Source organism: Syngnathus scovelli, chromosome 17 (assembly GCF_024217435.2).
Source record: "Syngnathus scovelli strain Florida chromosome 17, RoL_Ssco_1.2, whole genome shotgun sequence".
Taxonomy (NCBI): domain Eukaryota; kingdom Metazoa; phylum Chordata; class Actinopteri; order Syngnathiformes; family Syngnathidae; genus Syngnathus; species Syngnathus scovelli.
The window spans coordinates 9,183,484-9,198,832 of NC_090863.1; the positions used below are offsets into that span (position 1 = coordinate 9,183,484).

At 46.2% G+C, this 15,349-nt stretch overlaps 5 protein-coding genes across 7 annotated transcripts; 2 read left to right on the forward strand and 3 right to left on the reverse strand.

Annotated features, from left to right (window-relative positions):
• The first annotated feature begins 71 nt into the window (after positions 1-71).
• On the forward strand, positions 72-3,239 carry si:dkey-7l6.3 (uncharacterized). Of its 2 annotated transcripts, none has more exons than XM_049747844.2 (4): positions 72-669; positions 1,061-1,179; positions 1,293-1,407; positions 1,474-3,239. In XM_049747844.2, the coding sequence occupies exons 1-4, from the start codon at positions 390-392 to the stop codon at positions 2,160-2,162; spliced, it is 1,203 nt and encodes a 400-aa protein (XP_049603801.1). In that variant the 5' UTR covers positions 72-389; the 3' UTR covers positions 2,163-3,239. The 2 variants fall into 2 exon arrangements, with proteins under 2 accessions (XP_049603801.1, XP_049603802.1); XM_049747845.2 differs by having other exon boundaries at positions 74-669; positions 1,296-1,407.
• tmem71 (transmembrane protein 71) lies at positions 2,734-6,618 on the reverse strand. The gene is made up of 10 exons (XM_049747895.2): positions 6,386-6,618; positions 5,576-5,673; positions 5,449-5,494; positions 5,146-5,367; positions 4,696-4,994; positions 4,357-4,554; positions 4,034-4,100; positions 3,876-3,931; positions 3,751-3,797; positions 2,734-3,299 (listed from the first exon to the last, which is right to left on the reverse strand). Exons 2-10 carry the CDS (start codon positions 5,604-5,606, stop codon positions 3,276-3,278), a joined length of 990 nt encoding a protein of 329 aa, XP_049603852.1. The 5' UTR covers positions 5,607-5,673; positions 6,386-6,618; the 3' UTR covers positions 2,734-3,275.
• A 238-nt stretch (positions 6,619-6,856) lies between these two features.
• On the reverse strand, positions 6,857-10,338 carry znf622 (zinc finger protein 622). Its single transcript, XM_049747787.1, has 7 exons — positions 10,187-10,338; positions 8,783-9,350; positions 8,312-8,596; positions 8,007-8,169; positions 7,586-7,686; positions 7,367-7,510; positions 6,857-7,093 (listed from the first exon to the last, which is right to left on the reverse strand). The coding sequence occupies exons 2-7, from the start codon at positions 9,342-9,344 to the stop codon at positions 6,960-6,962; spliced, it is 1,389 nt and encodes a 462-aa protein (XP_049603744.1). The 5' UTR covers positions 9,345-9,350; positions 10,187-10,338; the 3' UTR covers positions 6,857-6,959.
• A 279-nt stretch (positions 10,339-10,617) lies between these two features.
• epdr1 (ependymin related 1) lies at positions 10,618-13,170 on the reverse strand. Its single transcript, XM_049747933.2, has 3 exons — positions 12,879-13,170; positions 11,306-11,514; positions 10,618-11,032 (listed from the first exon to the last, which is right to left on the reverse strand). The coding sequence occupies exons 1-3, from the start codon at positions 13,115-13,117 to the stop codon at positions 10,839-10,841; spliced, it is 642 nt and encodes a 213-aa protein (XP_049603890.1). The 5' UTR covers positions 13,118-13,170; the 3' UTR covers positions 10,618-10,838.
• Positions 13,171-13,404: 234 nt separating this feature from the next.
• Positions 13,405-14,892, forward strand: nol7 (nucleolar protein 7). 2 transcript variants are annotated; one of them, XM_049747942.1, is made up of 8 exons: positions 13,405-13,629; positions 13,712-13,772; positions 13,848-13,897; positions 13,962-14,051; positions 14,165-14,286; positions 14,421-14,498; positions 14,563-14,650; positions 14,734-14,892. In XM_049747942.1, exons 1-7 carry the CDS (start codon positions 13,508-13,510, stop codon positions 14,631-14,633), a joined length of 594 nt encoding a protein of 197 aa, XP_049603899.1. In that variant the 5' UTR covers positions 13,405-13,507; the 3' UTR covers positions 14,634-14,650; positions 14,734-14,892. The 2 variants fall into 2 exon arrangements, with proteins under 2 accessions (XP_049603899.1, XP_049603898.1); XM_049747941.2 differs by having other exon boundaries at positions 14,563-14,892.
• Positions 14,893-15,349: the final 457 nt, after the last annotated feature.

Below are 15,349 nucleotides of genomic sequence, written 5' to 3' on the forward strand. Positions count from 1 at the left end.
AGAGAGAGAGAGAGAGAGAGAGAGAGAGAGAGAGAGAGAGAGAGAGAGAGAGAGAGAGAGAGAGAGAGAGAGAGAGAGAGAGAGAGCATTGAAGCACTAATTTAATTTGAAAAAAAAAAAATCCAAAATGTTCCAGAAAAAACAACACAACCAATCTCCAAATGTACTAAATTTAAACGAGAGGCACCGGAAAATGTTAGCATGCGCAATGAGCTGTAATGTGCTTTTATTTTGAAATCCGGAAGCAGCAAAAACAAAACAAACGCTTTGAGAGTCACACAAACATGCCGGTGGCCCGTGTATGAAACATACCTTTTCGAATGTCACCGGTCGCGTGATCTCCGAGTTCGCCGGGTTCATTAAGTAAGTCAAGTGTGCATTTTCTGTTGATGGCGACGATGAAGAGCTTGGCGGTATTGCACTCGCAGCTTGCGAGCATCATGGAGGCTCTGACCCGGGCCGCCGTGACCGAAATGTGCCAGCTGGTGGACGACAGCTACGCCGTCGTCCAAATGGAGCTCACTCGCAGCCGCGAGGAGAACGACGAGCTCCGCAGGAAGCTGAAGCTCATGGAGACCATCATCGCCCGGGGCTGCTACGGCGGCGAGGACGCAGCCACCGACTCGGGCGCTGGAAGCCCGGTGGGAGGCAACGACAAGCCTGACGAGGGTGAATTGAGTCGTAATCAAGTGGACAGAAACCACCAAAAACAACTCCACCAAGAACAATGCTTATTGTACTATTTAACTAGCTTATTACTACTTTACTACCTCCCGTACCGCTCATACTACAACTACTGCTGGTACTCTTTCTCCAAGGACCATGACGACATCAACCAAAACAACGACTTGTACCATGTTTGCTATTTCTACCACATGGCTATGACTACTTTTTTATAATACAAGCCATCTCCTACTTCCACCGCGTCTCTTGCTATTGTTATTTCTGCACAGGTGTCAAACTCGCGACCATGCGATCAAAATGTACTTCCTTGAGGCGGCTTTTTAATCATTTGAGTCGTGTCATCCAAAAATGACTTGTGACTGGTCTTGTCGAACAGTGCGTTTCCCATCATCGGGCCTGGCGGACAGGTCACCGAATGGCTGCAACGGGCTGAGAGGACGACCGGCGCCTTTGACGTCAGCGCCGAGCGTAGAAGACACGCCCTCGGCTGCAGAGGTCCACGCACGCCCATTGAAAAACATCCCACATATCGTTTTTTTTTTTTTTTGTTCACCGCTTTACCGTGCCATACCCTAAATCTGAAAATGCGTGCGGTTTTGTTGTCTCAGCAGGACACGTCGCGCGCCGGTATCTTGAGGAGCATAGAGGACGTGTCTCCGGTCAAACAGGAAGTGGCAAGTGACGAGGACGATGACAGCGAGCTGCTGCTTCTGGATGATGACGGTAAACATAGGACAAAATGAGTTTTGTGCAAGCACTAACCTCGGCGTCCTCATGTCTCGTGTGAAGGAGCAGAACTGGTGCCTGAAGCCGGTCCCTCCGGAATGGTCGCCTCCAACTCATCAGCCGATTCCAGTCCTTGGGAACAAAATAATTGCGCGGCACCTCGAGGTTCCCTCAGTTTTCCGGGCTCCGCGGGTCTTGCCAGAGACATCTCCTCAAATTTGGTCAGGGACGGCCAAATCCCACCGGTGAGGGAGAACTCGGCCTATGTTTCGCAAGGTCCCGATCGGGTTGTGGCTTCATGTGGCCCCGGAGGGGGTGCCGGCGAGCTGGACCTGGGCTCTTCGTGGACCGATCGAAGCCTGGCTAGCATCATGACCCTCCACCACCGCCCTGCATCTGACTTGAACACCGCTTTCCCTTTGGCTCTGGGCTTGGCGGTGTCCCGATTGGACGCTACGGACCGAAGCCGTTTGTGTGGCGACCGGCGTTTTGTTTGCCACTACTGCGGCAAGTGGTTCTCATCGGCACGCAGCCTGGAGACGCACGTGCGCGTCCACACGGGCGAACGGCCATACTGCTGTGGCCAGTGCGGAAAACGCTTTACGCAATCGGGCCACCTGAAGACCCACCAGAGTGTCCACACGGGCGAGCGACCGTTCGGCTGCCACTGTTGCGCCAAGCGCTTTGCGGGCAAGCAGAACCTGAGGATCCACCTGCAGAAGCACCACCCCGGAGAGCAACAGGAAGGCTAAGCCCGGGCGGCCATCACTTTTGACGTTTCAACTTTTGACCTCACCAAGAAGTTTTGTGAAGAACCGTGTGCGATTTTGTGTGTGCGGGCACACCGTTCTCGAGCCGTTCTTTAGGTTCTTATTCAATTTGATTGCAGTTCTTTTGCTGTGATTTGATTCAATTTCAAGTTGTTTGATTTTAAATTCTCTAGGTTGCCATTTGTTTGAGGATTTTGCTTTTTTAGGTCTTTGAGGACTTTTTAGAGTGTGATTCAATTCAATTTTGATTTAAACTCCTTGATGTGAATTTGGTAAGAAGTAAAGCGAGCGACGCATTTTGAAAGAATTGTTTTCATGCCTCGCTTAGCGTCGCCGTAGCTCAAAAGGGACGTGCCGGATTTATTAGCTCTGTTTGGATCAAAATTTAGAAAGAACATTTTTGAATTTGTGGCTGTCTACCGTCGATCATTGGACACGTAAGTATGGCTCCATGCACCTCAGTAGAAACATTTAAGACACATTTTTATGCCATGGCCTTGAATAAACGATTCGGCTGGAGTTTGTGTTTTTGCCAGACAAATGATTCACCATAGAAAGACAAATAGGAGCTTTTAATATGCATCTATAAAAGTAAAACTGGGAAGTGTTAGACACACACGTGTCACGCTTACATGTGACAATGATTATACTGTATTTTGATTGGCTGACAAATATAAATCATAAATAAAATGCAGACACATTTCGGTGACAACACTTATAAAAATGAATGTTTTAGTAAATAAAAACACATTTGACCCTTCGTGCTCCACATAATAATAAAAAAAAAAATGCAAATGCACCCATGACCAAAGGCGAGAGAGATGTCACTGAGTTCATAAAGGCATCAGGAAATTTGTTGAAAAACAATGTTTGGTCGCCATGGCGATGCCAAGCGCATCATTTGTTGCTGGAGCAACCATGAGCGATGGATAGAAGGGCCACAAATGTTTCCTCCGAATTGTCTCTTGTTCATTTGCTACGCTATTTTTTTTTTCTTTAAAGTGTCAGAGTGGATTTGTTGGGTCGTCGATATATAAATAAAAATAAATAGAAATCGTGCGTGCGCATGCATTGGTGGAGTTGTGGTCTGCAAGGTCACTCATTGCGTGAAGTGATGTCCTGAAAGTTGAAGAAAAATTATTAACTTACATTTCAAAATTTATGTGATTTGTGGCCTTTTGGGTTTTCTTTTTACTTCAGTGCTTTCTTTAAAAACCTCGATTGCTTCCAGTAATCAGCTACTTAAAGATAACTTTGATGCACAACTTTTGAAACCATTAAAAAAAAACTACATATGCCTATTGGTGCTTCTAGTAATGCCATTTTTACACCGATACTTTTTTTATTTATTTACATAATTATCTTTTCATTTTTTTAGAATTTATTTAAGTTTTTAATCCAATTTTTCCCCATAGAGTGCATTTTTTTCCAAGAGTGGCTACTTCAACATAATAATAATAATAGTAATAATAATAATAATAATAATAATATGCTTTTCACTTTGCAAAAGCTTTTTTCAATCTTTTTTCTAATAGTTAATGTATTTTATTCCTTTTTTAACGTGACTCACCTCAGTCTTGGTACGTCTCCCATCCAGCCGAGGCCACCAGCTCACACCTGAAGTGCACAACAATGTGCGTCAAGAATGGACACCAAGCACGGAGCATTTGTTACGGATCGCAGTGTAACACTCACAGAGGCATATTGTCGTTGTAATCACGCAAGCCGTTGCTGCGCTCCACACCGGACACCTAAAGGAGAGCAAATGATGCGGTCACAACAGTCCGCAAGCAGCCTTGCTGTTATTGGGAAGAACTCATCTTCAATATGAAATAAAAGCAGCCAAAGTTTACCCTGAGCCGAACGTCACGAAGACGGAGGCGATGAACACCAAAGCGAGAAGGCTCATCAGCCTTAACCCTGAAATGCACCAGCAAAAACAATTTCTATTTAACAGGTGTAAGAAAATGAAAGAGTCAAAGTTGTAATAATAACATAGAGCTAATAATTAATGAACAGAAAAACAATAAGTAAAATTGATCATGAAAAAAATGAAACGTAAAAGTAATTCAGGAAAGTTAAAAACAACATTAACAGCAACCATAAAAGTAACATCAAAAGAAAAGGTGATAACATTTAAAACGGTTATCCTAATAATGGTGATTAAAGAGATGACCTGCACGGTGAGGCACGTCGGGCTGCCGGTAGGCGCTGGCGTAAAAGGCGGAAGGAGGCGGGAACTCCGTGTGTTCACCTAGCGCCTGGTCAAAGCGCTTGCTTGATTGATATATTTCTGAGCAAATCTCCTCTTGGATCATCTGCTTGGAGCGCGGGGCGGCCTCTTTGTCAGGAGGAGGCGTCACTTCACTTGGATCTAACATGACAACATGCCAAAAACATGCAACATGTCACTTAGCATGCGTGTTTCTGGATTCTGTCGCAAACGTCTAAGATGAACCACACGCTTCCACGACGGATGGCACGTCTGCCTCACCGCTTTGGATCGGAACCTCACCGTAAGTGAAGAAGCTGCAGCAGTTGTCCGCTTGTCTTTGGCCGAGACCGGATTGGCTCTGCTCGTGAAGCCAAGTGAATCCTTCCTGCTGGGCCGCGTCTTGGTCCTGGAGCAGATGCCGGTTGTCCTGCTCTATCTTTGGATCCAGGTCCTGGTCCAGGTCTTCGTCCAGGTCCTGGCTTGTGCGGAAAACACCCCCAAACAGCCTGCTGTCCAGCCAGGTCTGGCAGCTCTTGCTGACGTCGCTCAGCAGACGAGCCAGGGAGCCGCCCGCTTTACGTCGCCGTCTCCGGAACACCCTGATAGAAGCGAAGCAACAGTGGTGCTTTCGTGTCAACCACAAGTCATTTGTCACACACCCAATGGGCGACAACCACCCCACGAACTCGACAAATGACCAAAGCGCCACCCCAACGCATCTGCTAACCGAGCAATTGACCCGCCCCCCACCTGAAAACGGTTTCCTTGTATGACACGCTGGCAGCGCAGGGTGTCAACAACACCGTGCCGTCCTCATCCCACAGGAAGCTGTCGTCGGTCACATTGTAGTAGCCGTTGGTGAGGAGGCGGGGCGAGCGGCGGCAGCAGCGGGAATGGACGCCGGCCTCCGGCGTGGACCCCACCGAGTAGCACACATACGATGAGTTGGGAGACAACAGGGACACGTCCGGGCTGAGACAAACATAAGAGCAAGTGGAGTCACATGAGTTTGAATCAGTGCAAATCAACAGCAAGTCAAGATGGCGCGCTTACCTCGGGTAGGTGGAGCTTGACCTGAGGCGTCTCTTTACCGGCGAACCTAAAGAGAAAACAAGCGTTAGCTCAAATTAGCATCGAGCTGGTGATAACCACAAGGAAGAGGAGAAATCGATGGACATACTGGTGAACGCTCCGGAGAAGGAGAGTGACATCTCACTTCTTGGGACGAGCGAGGTGATGAGACCAAAGGATGGATGATGAGAGCGTCTTCACTTGCCGCTGCCGGTCGCGGTACCCAAAAAGAAAAACAAGCGTAAACTTCCCGGTGACTAGTTTTGCTAAAAGGCAAAGCGGAAGCGAGGTCATGTTCTGAACGCATGTCGACTGTCAAAGTTGCACCGGTTTCACTTCGATTTTTGTTTTCATGTGACAAGAGACACGCTGTACTCTGTATCTGCGCGTGCTTGTGCTATTCCATCAAGCTGTCCAGATTAATCTCATAGAATGAAAAATAACATTTTCATGTCATCAAAACGTTGCATCTTGGCGTTATTTTCATTTCTGTTTGTCCGACCCCCGCCCGCCGGGCATCAGGAGTTTCCCAGCAAGCTTTGCGTCGAGGTGCTGATGTTGGAACTTAACGCGTCAAGGGAAGTGGGTTAAAACCCACTTTTAAAAAAAAATACATGTACGACAAACATCCTATTAAAATTTCAAGATCAACCGTTACACTTTAAAAATCTTGATATGACAGCTGCGTGCCTCGCATATTTGCAAGATGAAGTCACGTTTGCTTCCGTTCGTGCACTTCTATGAAAAAAAGTACTTGTTAAATAAAAGCATCCATTAGAACATGACCGCATTTTATTTGATGATTTTAAGTTGCTCTAAGCGCACATTCACCAAAAAGCACTTTCCCATATTTTCGAATGTATCCCGGAGCAACGCACAAAAGTGACTTTAGTCGACAGAGATACACCGTAAAACTCACGTGTCGACGATCGGCTGCCTTTTTAAATCCTGTTCCAGGTTGCAAAGTCGTTTTGCGGCCTTTCGGCTGTGGAATCTTTTCGATATTTCAATGAAAAATAAGAAAACAAAATTGTGTTCCGTTCGACGTTCCTCTTCCGACAAGATGTAACAGATACCGGAGGCTGACTTTCAAAATAAAAGTATTTCCTGTCAACAGTTTCGAAGGAAAACAACGAAACGCAGGGGTGTCTAAACCTTTTGAAATGGGACCAGATTTGGTTAGATGAAAATGTATAGGGACCGACCATTTGGACTGACATTCCTCGAACTATTACCATTGTAAATTAACTTGTAAATATGTAACTATATCCTTTGTGTCTGCAGATAGGTTGATATTGTAAATGAGACTATTGTGATTGCATTACCAGTAAAGTTAAAGATTAAAATAATAATAAATTAAATACAAATGAACGATTTAATTCAAGTGGAATGAATTTTTTTTATTTTATTATCATTATGTCAGACTTTTAATCCAAATTAAATAACTCGATGGCCGCTGTGGCAGCAACAGGTTGGAGTTGCACGTTGAGCTCTCAGAAGATGACTTGCGGGCGGAAGTGTTTCTGCCTGGTGGTGTTGTGACTCATGCCCAACTTCAGCATCCACTTGGACTTCATCATCTGCACGTACTGCATGTCGCGAGGAGAACGACGCACGCCGCTCAGGCCTAACGGATAACACGGGGGAAATTGGTCAAACATACTTAAGAGACAGGGAAGGTCTCCTACCAAAATCGCTGTTGTTTGAAGGTTGAAAATCCCCGTTACATGGATGCTAATTTCTGTTAGCCCATCATTAGCATTTCGCACTGTGCTGACACTAAGCTCTCAGAATTTAATTTATCCACAAAGTTCTGCCGGTAGTTTTTACAAATGTATCAAATATTTGCATAACTGCATGTTTTGACTGTAATTTGGACTGATAATGGTTTGTGGCGTACCTGTGTCGCCGCCCCATCCAAGTGCTCTGTATTGGCGCAGCACGCGTCCCACCGCGTTTCTGTTGTGACTCAGGGCCAGCACCCTCTCAGTTCCGAAACGTTGCTTGTAGTACCGCATGAGGGAACGGTGGCCGATCCTGGCACCTGTGTCGTGAATATAGTTATGAGATCGCTCAAGTATGACAGCTTTTATTTGGAGGACACAACCGCGTCCAGCACCTGACGGGAGCATGAGCTCCATTGTCTCGTCGTCGTATTGAATGTTCTTGTCGTCCGGAAGCTCGTCATCCATTTGGTCCGTGCCGTCGGGGTAGCTGTTCCTGTTCCCAAAACAACACAATTAGAGTTGGTTCTCTCATTTCCAGCTCCCAAATTGAAGCGACAGTGGGCAAGCGAGTGAGCAAGCGAGCCCGTGGGGCGGTCCAGCCCCTGTCGTTGACGCCAGTCCAAATTTTTACGTAGCGATGGATGGCAGAGCAGGGAAATAGCCAACGATTGCAAACGAACACGGCGTTCCTTCACTCACTAACCAGTGGCAATGTCTTTTACAACGGCCAATTTGGGAACTACCTGGGCCCGCCCCGGTCTATAATGGGGCAGAGGTTGGGGAGTCCCGACTCGGATCATGCGTGACTTTTACCTGAAGTCATAAAAGTCGGCGAACTCCAGCGCGGCGTCCCCGTCAGTGAAGAGCTTGCAGTGACTTTTGTCCGTCATGTGACGCTGTACGGCTTCCGTGGAGTAGAAGGAGCGCCCCTTCTCGTTGCACCACAGGCACACGTTGCCCGCGCCCACCTTTTCGCCTAAGAAATGCCATCATTCAATCTTGTCAAATGGCAAAGACTGCAATTTGCCCAAAACGGAGGACTTTCTGCTCCAATTGGTGCAAAGGTCTTAAGGACTTTTTGGTACGTTCCGCATCCACCAAATTTCTCTCTGTCTTACCAAGGTAGCGGACCAGACCCTTGAGGTTCACCAGGTACTGGAGGTCTGGGATGAAGAAGCTGTGAACCTGCGTCATGTGGGCGACGTTGCGCAGCAGTGACTTGGAATGATGTGAGCAAAACAGGCAGTCGGTGACAGGGATAGAACCGGCGAGTGCAGTGACGGCGGGGCGTTGCGGGTCGGATCGAGCCGTCACGTCTTCTTCCTCATCCCCCGTGGTCTCCTCCTCCTCCATGTCCTCTTCCACATCATCATCATCATCTTCGTCCATGTCCTCCCACTCCTCTGTAGGTTCAGAACATCCATCCATCCATAAACCTTTGTCATGATAGAACATTGCTATTTCATTTGGATTTTTTTAAATTCACTTACATTGCTATTTCATTTGGATTTTTTAAAATTCATTTAAGCAACACAAGAGGTCCTGTAGGGAAAGTCACGATACAGCATTGTCTTTTTAAAAAGGCTTACCTTCCTCTGCGGCGGGTCCTTCCTCCAACTCTCTCCGCTTGGCCTGCTCCTCCAGCCATACGAGTCGCGGAGGTTTTTCCGGCTTGCTCCTCGCCGCCGCCGCCTCCTCCTCCCCGGCCGTCCCGGGGCGCTCGGCCCTCCGCTGCTCCTTGAGGGCCTGCTGCAGAGCCTCGTTCCTGGCATCTTGGTTGGCCTTGTCGTTGTCGCCAAGCCCTTTCTCTAGGTTCTTCTGGTTGAGCTTGTCCACCTGCAGGCGTGCGGCTTGCAGGGCGCGGCGCTCGGCCTGTCGGTGGCGCTGAGAGCGCAGGTGGTTGTCGAAGGCGTTGGTGGTGGAGAACTTTTTGTTGCAGACTGGGCAGGCCTCAGCGGTGTTGCTCAGCTGGCGCTCGGCGGCAGTGCGCTGCAACAGGACACGCTCCTGAAAGTTGTCGGCGCTAACGGGCGGCATGTCCGCAACCTTGCGCTTCAGGTTGTAGCGGTGCCAGTCGCTCTTGTAGTGGGCGCGTTGCATCTCGCCGTCGGAGAACGCCACGCGGCAGCTGATGCACGTGTACGACGACATGGTGGCCTGAACACAACATTAGTGAAACACATTACGATGCGCTGCAATGAAAGACTACTTAATAACGAGTTCATCTATTGATTTTATTTTTTCTAGGAAACAGGAAAACAGTTTCCCTTCCCTTTAATTTACAACAGAGCATAATTTCAAATGGTTTATCTGCAACATCAGGCCTTGGGATAAAATTTCAATATGAACCTACAGTACACTTTACAGGTCAAATAAATAAATGAGTGTAAAGTTTATACTGACGAGAATTACAATTTCATCTACTAACTTTATACGATCACTCACACGATACAATTTACTTTGCATGTATACTACCCAACGTTAAGACATTACTTGCAATTTCTTCATCTTACACCCAATTTAAATATTTTTTATATAATTGACTTTTAAAGCGCCTTTTGAATAGAGCAAGCGATTCACAAGGTTTCAGTTCAATTTCACAAAGTTAACGTCTCGAATACAACTTACTATTTATTACAAGAAATTGACCGTTTAACCAGTTCAAATGACATCTCAAGATCTGTGCCATAAAGCTCGTTTCATAACAATATTTGGAATTTTACACAATCGTTAACAAAAGCTCCCCAAATGAGAGTTGATAAATAAAAGGTCAGCAGCTTTTAAAAACTCCAACACAAATAATTTTTAAATCAGTAGCATAGTTTGTTTGTTCTTGTTCTGCCATTTAAAGGCTTGCATTCGTGTTTCGCTTGCCCATTAAATTAGCTTAGCTCGCTCGGACGTCAACAAGTTAAGAAACAAAACAACGATGGGCAATCATTTGTCTTATTTGACTGTCACGCGGCAGAAGACGTGTTTGGAGAGGGTTATACCTGATTCTTTCGCGGGCTAAATCGAGGCAATAAAACTGCAAATAGTTTATGTTTTAAATCAAATCTTAAAAACGAAACGTGGTAGCCAAATGTCTGGCAAAGGTCACTTCCTGTAGACGGTCGAAGATTTTCTTCTTCGTTGCTTTTATGTGTGTATGGCGCTGCCCAATCGCTCGGTGGGCAAACCCGGTACTGCAACACCATATCAGCAACAAACAAGTAAAAGACGTAAAACGTTAAAAAAGTACGAAAGGTTAAATGAAATGAGGAAGTTGAGGTTTGTTGCAAAAAATAAGTGTAATCAATAGATCATTTTAGGCACATATAGCAGACTTGAGTGGCCACCACTACAGTCAGTTCCAGGACACATATAAATATCAGATTTGTTGCCACAGCAATCAATTTCCAGGCACAGATCGACTCGAGGAGGATTTTGTATGTATAATTTGCTTTATTGTTGTCACACTATATGGAGAGTGGGCTTAGTATTTAACGTGCTTACATGGATGAACAACTTATTGGGTAGAGTAGCAAACAAAAAACATTAATCCTTTCTTATTTAATGTGTCTTTTTTTTACGACTCATGCTCCGATCTTGTTGGTTTGACCGTGAACTAAAATGCAAAGAAATGCCATCCGGTTCCCAAGCATCTCAGCAGTGTGTGTGGGCCATGGCGTGCGGTTGGGCCATCTGGCAAGCGGGCGGCGGCGTGAAGACGTTGGGGTCGCTGATGCCAAGTTGCAGGTTGAAGAAACGCGTGGACGTGGTGACCGTGCTGTTTTTGATGTACGTCTCCTGAACCGGATAGCAGTCGCGCAGCGTGTACACGCCTACCCAGGTCTCATCTGAAACACGCACGTGCACACACGTAAAAAGTCTTACAGTTTTTTTAAGAAAAAGTATGCTATTTTCTAAGAAACAAACTTTTCCATTTAGAAATATAATACCATAATGTGTCAAATGTTCTTGACATGTTTTTTACGTTTGATACTACTCCAAAAGAAAAGTATGCCATCTTGTCATGTTAAACATTAGTTCCACGTGAAACTCGCAAGCATGTGTCCACATTTAAGCTTTTTGATAATGCTGAGAAAAGGCGCAGTAGACGTTGGCCTCACGTTTGCGGGCGGGCTTCCTGTCGGACCACTCCTGCACCTCCATGTTGTCGCCGGGACCTCCAATAATATACTGGTCCTCAAAAGTGGAATTGTCAGGAATGTCAAAGGGGTCCCAGGCCTCGGTCAGATCCACCTTAGCGCAGTCGCCCGTCTTTTGGTCAATCTGGAACATCAGGCTGCTCTCGTACAAGTAGATCAACTCAAAGTACCTGCAATGAAGCAACGACAAACACTTTTTTGGCCGTCGCCACTCTGCACGACTATCGTTCATAAAAACACACAGTCATGACATCGTTCGAGAGTTTGCAAAGCTTTTGTTGTAACTTTGCACCAATTGAGTGGAAGTCGTGCTGCTCGCAGTACCCGTGGAATGCATGCCTTTGCCACCTGGGGGGAGTATAATACAGGCACACGATGTAGAGTTCATCCCTGCATCGTCACCGTTTTAGGTGATTCAAATTTATATTTCTTTTTTCAGTGTATTTCAATGGGTGTCAACTATACGCAGATTTTCACAATTGACTATTTAATTGAATCGAACATTCTATAGGCAAACCTCCGTGGTTGTTGTAAATTCAAGATTCAAGATTCAAGAGTTTTTTATTCGCCATGTTTGAGCGTGCCAAACAAGGAATTTGACTTCGGTAAATCACAGCCTCTGTTCAACATTTAGGTGACTAACAACAACACTCAGGACATGTGAAGAACGAAAGATATTCTCAAACACCCCCTGATCTTAAACTCCCAAGAGGGCAAGGAAAAACTCAAAACTCCAGCTAGGGGAAATGAGAAACCTTGAGAAGAGACCACAGATGGGAGGGTCCCTCTTCTAGGATGACCAGGCTGCAATGGATGGAGAGGACACATAATACAAACAGTGTAGACAAAAAAGGTGTGGCAGGCAGGATGTTATTGCACAGTAATGACTCTGAGACTCTAAGAGTGGTGTGAGTTCATCAGAGCGACAGCCTGGGGGAAGAAGCTGTCTCTGTGTCTGCTGGTTTTAGTGTACAGAGCTCTGTACATGCGCATTATTATTATTCCTCATTTTGTGTTCCTTTTTCCAAGAATTGTCCACTCCGTCAAACCGCACCTTTAACAAATTCAAGTGGAAATCTCACACTTTGCAGCAAATAATAGTAACCTCCATTAGCATAAGCAGCTTGCAAATGAGGCCCAACGCAGGGGTAAACATTCAACATGCCTGGGGGGGGGTTGTTGCAAAAATACTTGTCGGGTATCAGGAGAAATAAAACTTCCAAGAAGGGGGTGGGTGGGGTGAAAAGCAATACTTCTTTTGAATAGTGTCATCGTCATCTTATTTTTTGGAAGAACCTGCCCCCCCCCACCCCCCCCCCCCCCCCAAAGTCTTTGGTAAACAATCCAAAGTCAAACTGGCACAAAGTCAAGCAAGTTGAGTCTTGCCACATCGCTGCTGCAGAAAACCACAAATGCCTCAAAATAATGTTACGCAAGTCCTCTCTGGGATTAAATGCTTTTCCAAGAACTGGCCAAAATTGCTGACTCAGTTGTTCTTCCGATAAACCTTTTAGCATGTGTTCGTGCGTTTCACCTCTGACACGGCGTGTGCTTCTTATGCTGCTGCAGCACCCGCAGTCTGTGGTTCTGTCCGTCGTAGGACACCGCGGCCCGGCTGTTCCTGCCCGTGCCGTGGTCGTACACGACCCATCTCCCCTCCCACTGTAGTGGAGCCTGGCAGGGCGATGCTCCGGTCGCCAACACCTCAACCTCCGCCTGCTGGAGATGCATCAAGCCCAGCAGCACCAGAAGCTGTACCATTAACTGCTGCATCGTGGTGTCCCTTTTTGTTGCTGATCGTAAAAGGACAGCAAGATAGTAGTTTACGAAAATATATGCAAAACACTGCTTCCGGTTAGGATTCCAAATTAAAAGCTCAGGTGGCGGCCGATAATTGATGAAACTAGCGACTTAGAAAACATACTCTTCTTCCTTCCTTTCTTCTGTTGTATTGCCTTTCTGTGCATATGATAACATAGTTTGATGTCTATTACATTTTGTAACTTGATCCTTCAATAATAATAATAAAATAAAAACAGTATTTCTGTGTACCAAAAATAAGCAACTACGTCAGAGTGACGCCTCCGAGGGACCGCCCCAACATGGCGACCAAATAACGAGGCGAGCAGCCAGTTGTACAAAACGGACAGAAACGACGTGATAATGGAGAGTTGGAATTTAGAATTAAGTTCCAGTGACGACGAGGCGCCCGAGGAGGTCACTTTTAAGGACTCCAAGGCCCAGGCGTTGCGGAGCGTGAGTCAGGCCCTGGAAAGTGCCAGGAGGTAGGCTAACTGGTAGCATGCTAGCCAACCAAGCTAAGCATGATTAAAACATTTCTCCCGTTGGAAACGCGCGTGCTTCCAGGGAGAAGGAGCTGCTGAAGGAGAAGAGGAAGAAGAGGCAGGAACTGTTCCAGGAGCAGAAGGTGCCTCGCATTTCATGAAGATTACGTTATTTTTTTCACGTTTGCATTCTAAATCATTCTCCTTTCACTTGCTAGAAGAGAAAACCTCTTTCTGACACACTTCTGGAGGAAATCGACTCGTCCCAGTAAGTTTTCTCCACTTGTTCATCTTTCCTCACAATTTCCGATGATAATCTTTTTTTCTAACAGAAGGCAGAGCCAACAAGAAGCTGAAGCGACTCATCAAGATGAAGATGAGACGGAAGAGACAAAGAAGCAAAAACTGAAACATTCCAAAAAGTATGAGGAAAAAATAAAGTGCAAAAGTTATTTGCACGACCACCCTCTGGATACCCGAACGCACAAAAGGTGCCAAAACCGTTAGACACAACGATTGCGTGTTTACTTTTCAGGCTGATGGGGAACTACAAAGTAATGACGGTAAAGGCTCAAACGCTGCCGTCTTTTCATCAGAAAGCTGCCGAGGATTTCCTCCACATGCGGTATTACAAAATGGCAAGTCATCGAGGCACAAGTAAGCCAAGTGTCAGTTCCACACAGGCTCCACTTTGAGTGGTGCCAAAAAGTGGCATGCCTATTTTAGTACCCTAAACAAATACAATTTGGAAAAATCTAACTATGCTTTCCTTTGTTTTGTCTTCCTGTCAGACAACGAGCTGCTGTCCCTTCAAAATAAGACTGGAAAGAGGAAAGGCGCTGCCTTTTCCTTTGTCAACAGCCAATGGGGTGAGGAACGAGGGGAGGTGGTTTCCCAAGACTTGTTGTGCTGATGCTTTTTTTTTTGCTTTAGCTCCTGAGAAAAAAAGCAAGGCGGAGAAGCTGAAGCGGCGCTGGATTCAAAAGCGGGTTTCCTCCAGCTGATTGGATGTCCGCAACAAGTACATGCACCCTTGCCGTGACGATACGCCAAACACTGTGCCCAATCGAGTCAATCCAGAGACTATTTTCTTTTTGCCTGTAGGGAAGAGTGTTCTTTTGGGCGGTGCCACAGCAATGTGGCAGCCCAAGTTCTGCCCATGTATGATGGGTTCAAGTGGCGGACGGCTAGGAATTGCGGGCAATCCGTTACGCGATCGTCAGACAACCTTTTAGTTATGGAATTAAAATTGTTTTTCTGCCATCACGCTTGTTTTTATTTTGGCTCGTGGCGGCGTCCAATCCCGGCTGCCTTTGAGGCAACTGGTAGAAACCACTGACTGACATCGCAGACTTAAATAAAAAAATTCAGAAAAAACAATGTTTAGTGCTGGAGCTATTGGTATGTTTTTCTTCTTCTCTACATGTGCATGCTCAAATTCACACAACGTGGCAATATGGGACAAAATGTTGAAATCTATTAACCTATATAAAGGTTTGATGGCACTTGAACAATTGGAAAGGTCATTCCGGCACACCAGTTAGATGCTATTGATGCCATCGTTGTGAATTAGACGAGCGAGTGGGAGTTGGCGCCATGCCGTACCTTCAATGCGGAAGCAGAATCTTCGGAACGTGAGCCCAAAAAGCTGAGATGCGACTCAAACGGCAGATGTGAGGCGGACGTGCTCCCCGCCAATCAACCACGGCGCTGCGTGCAC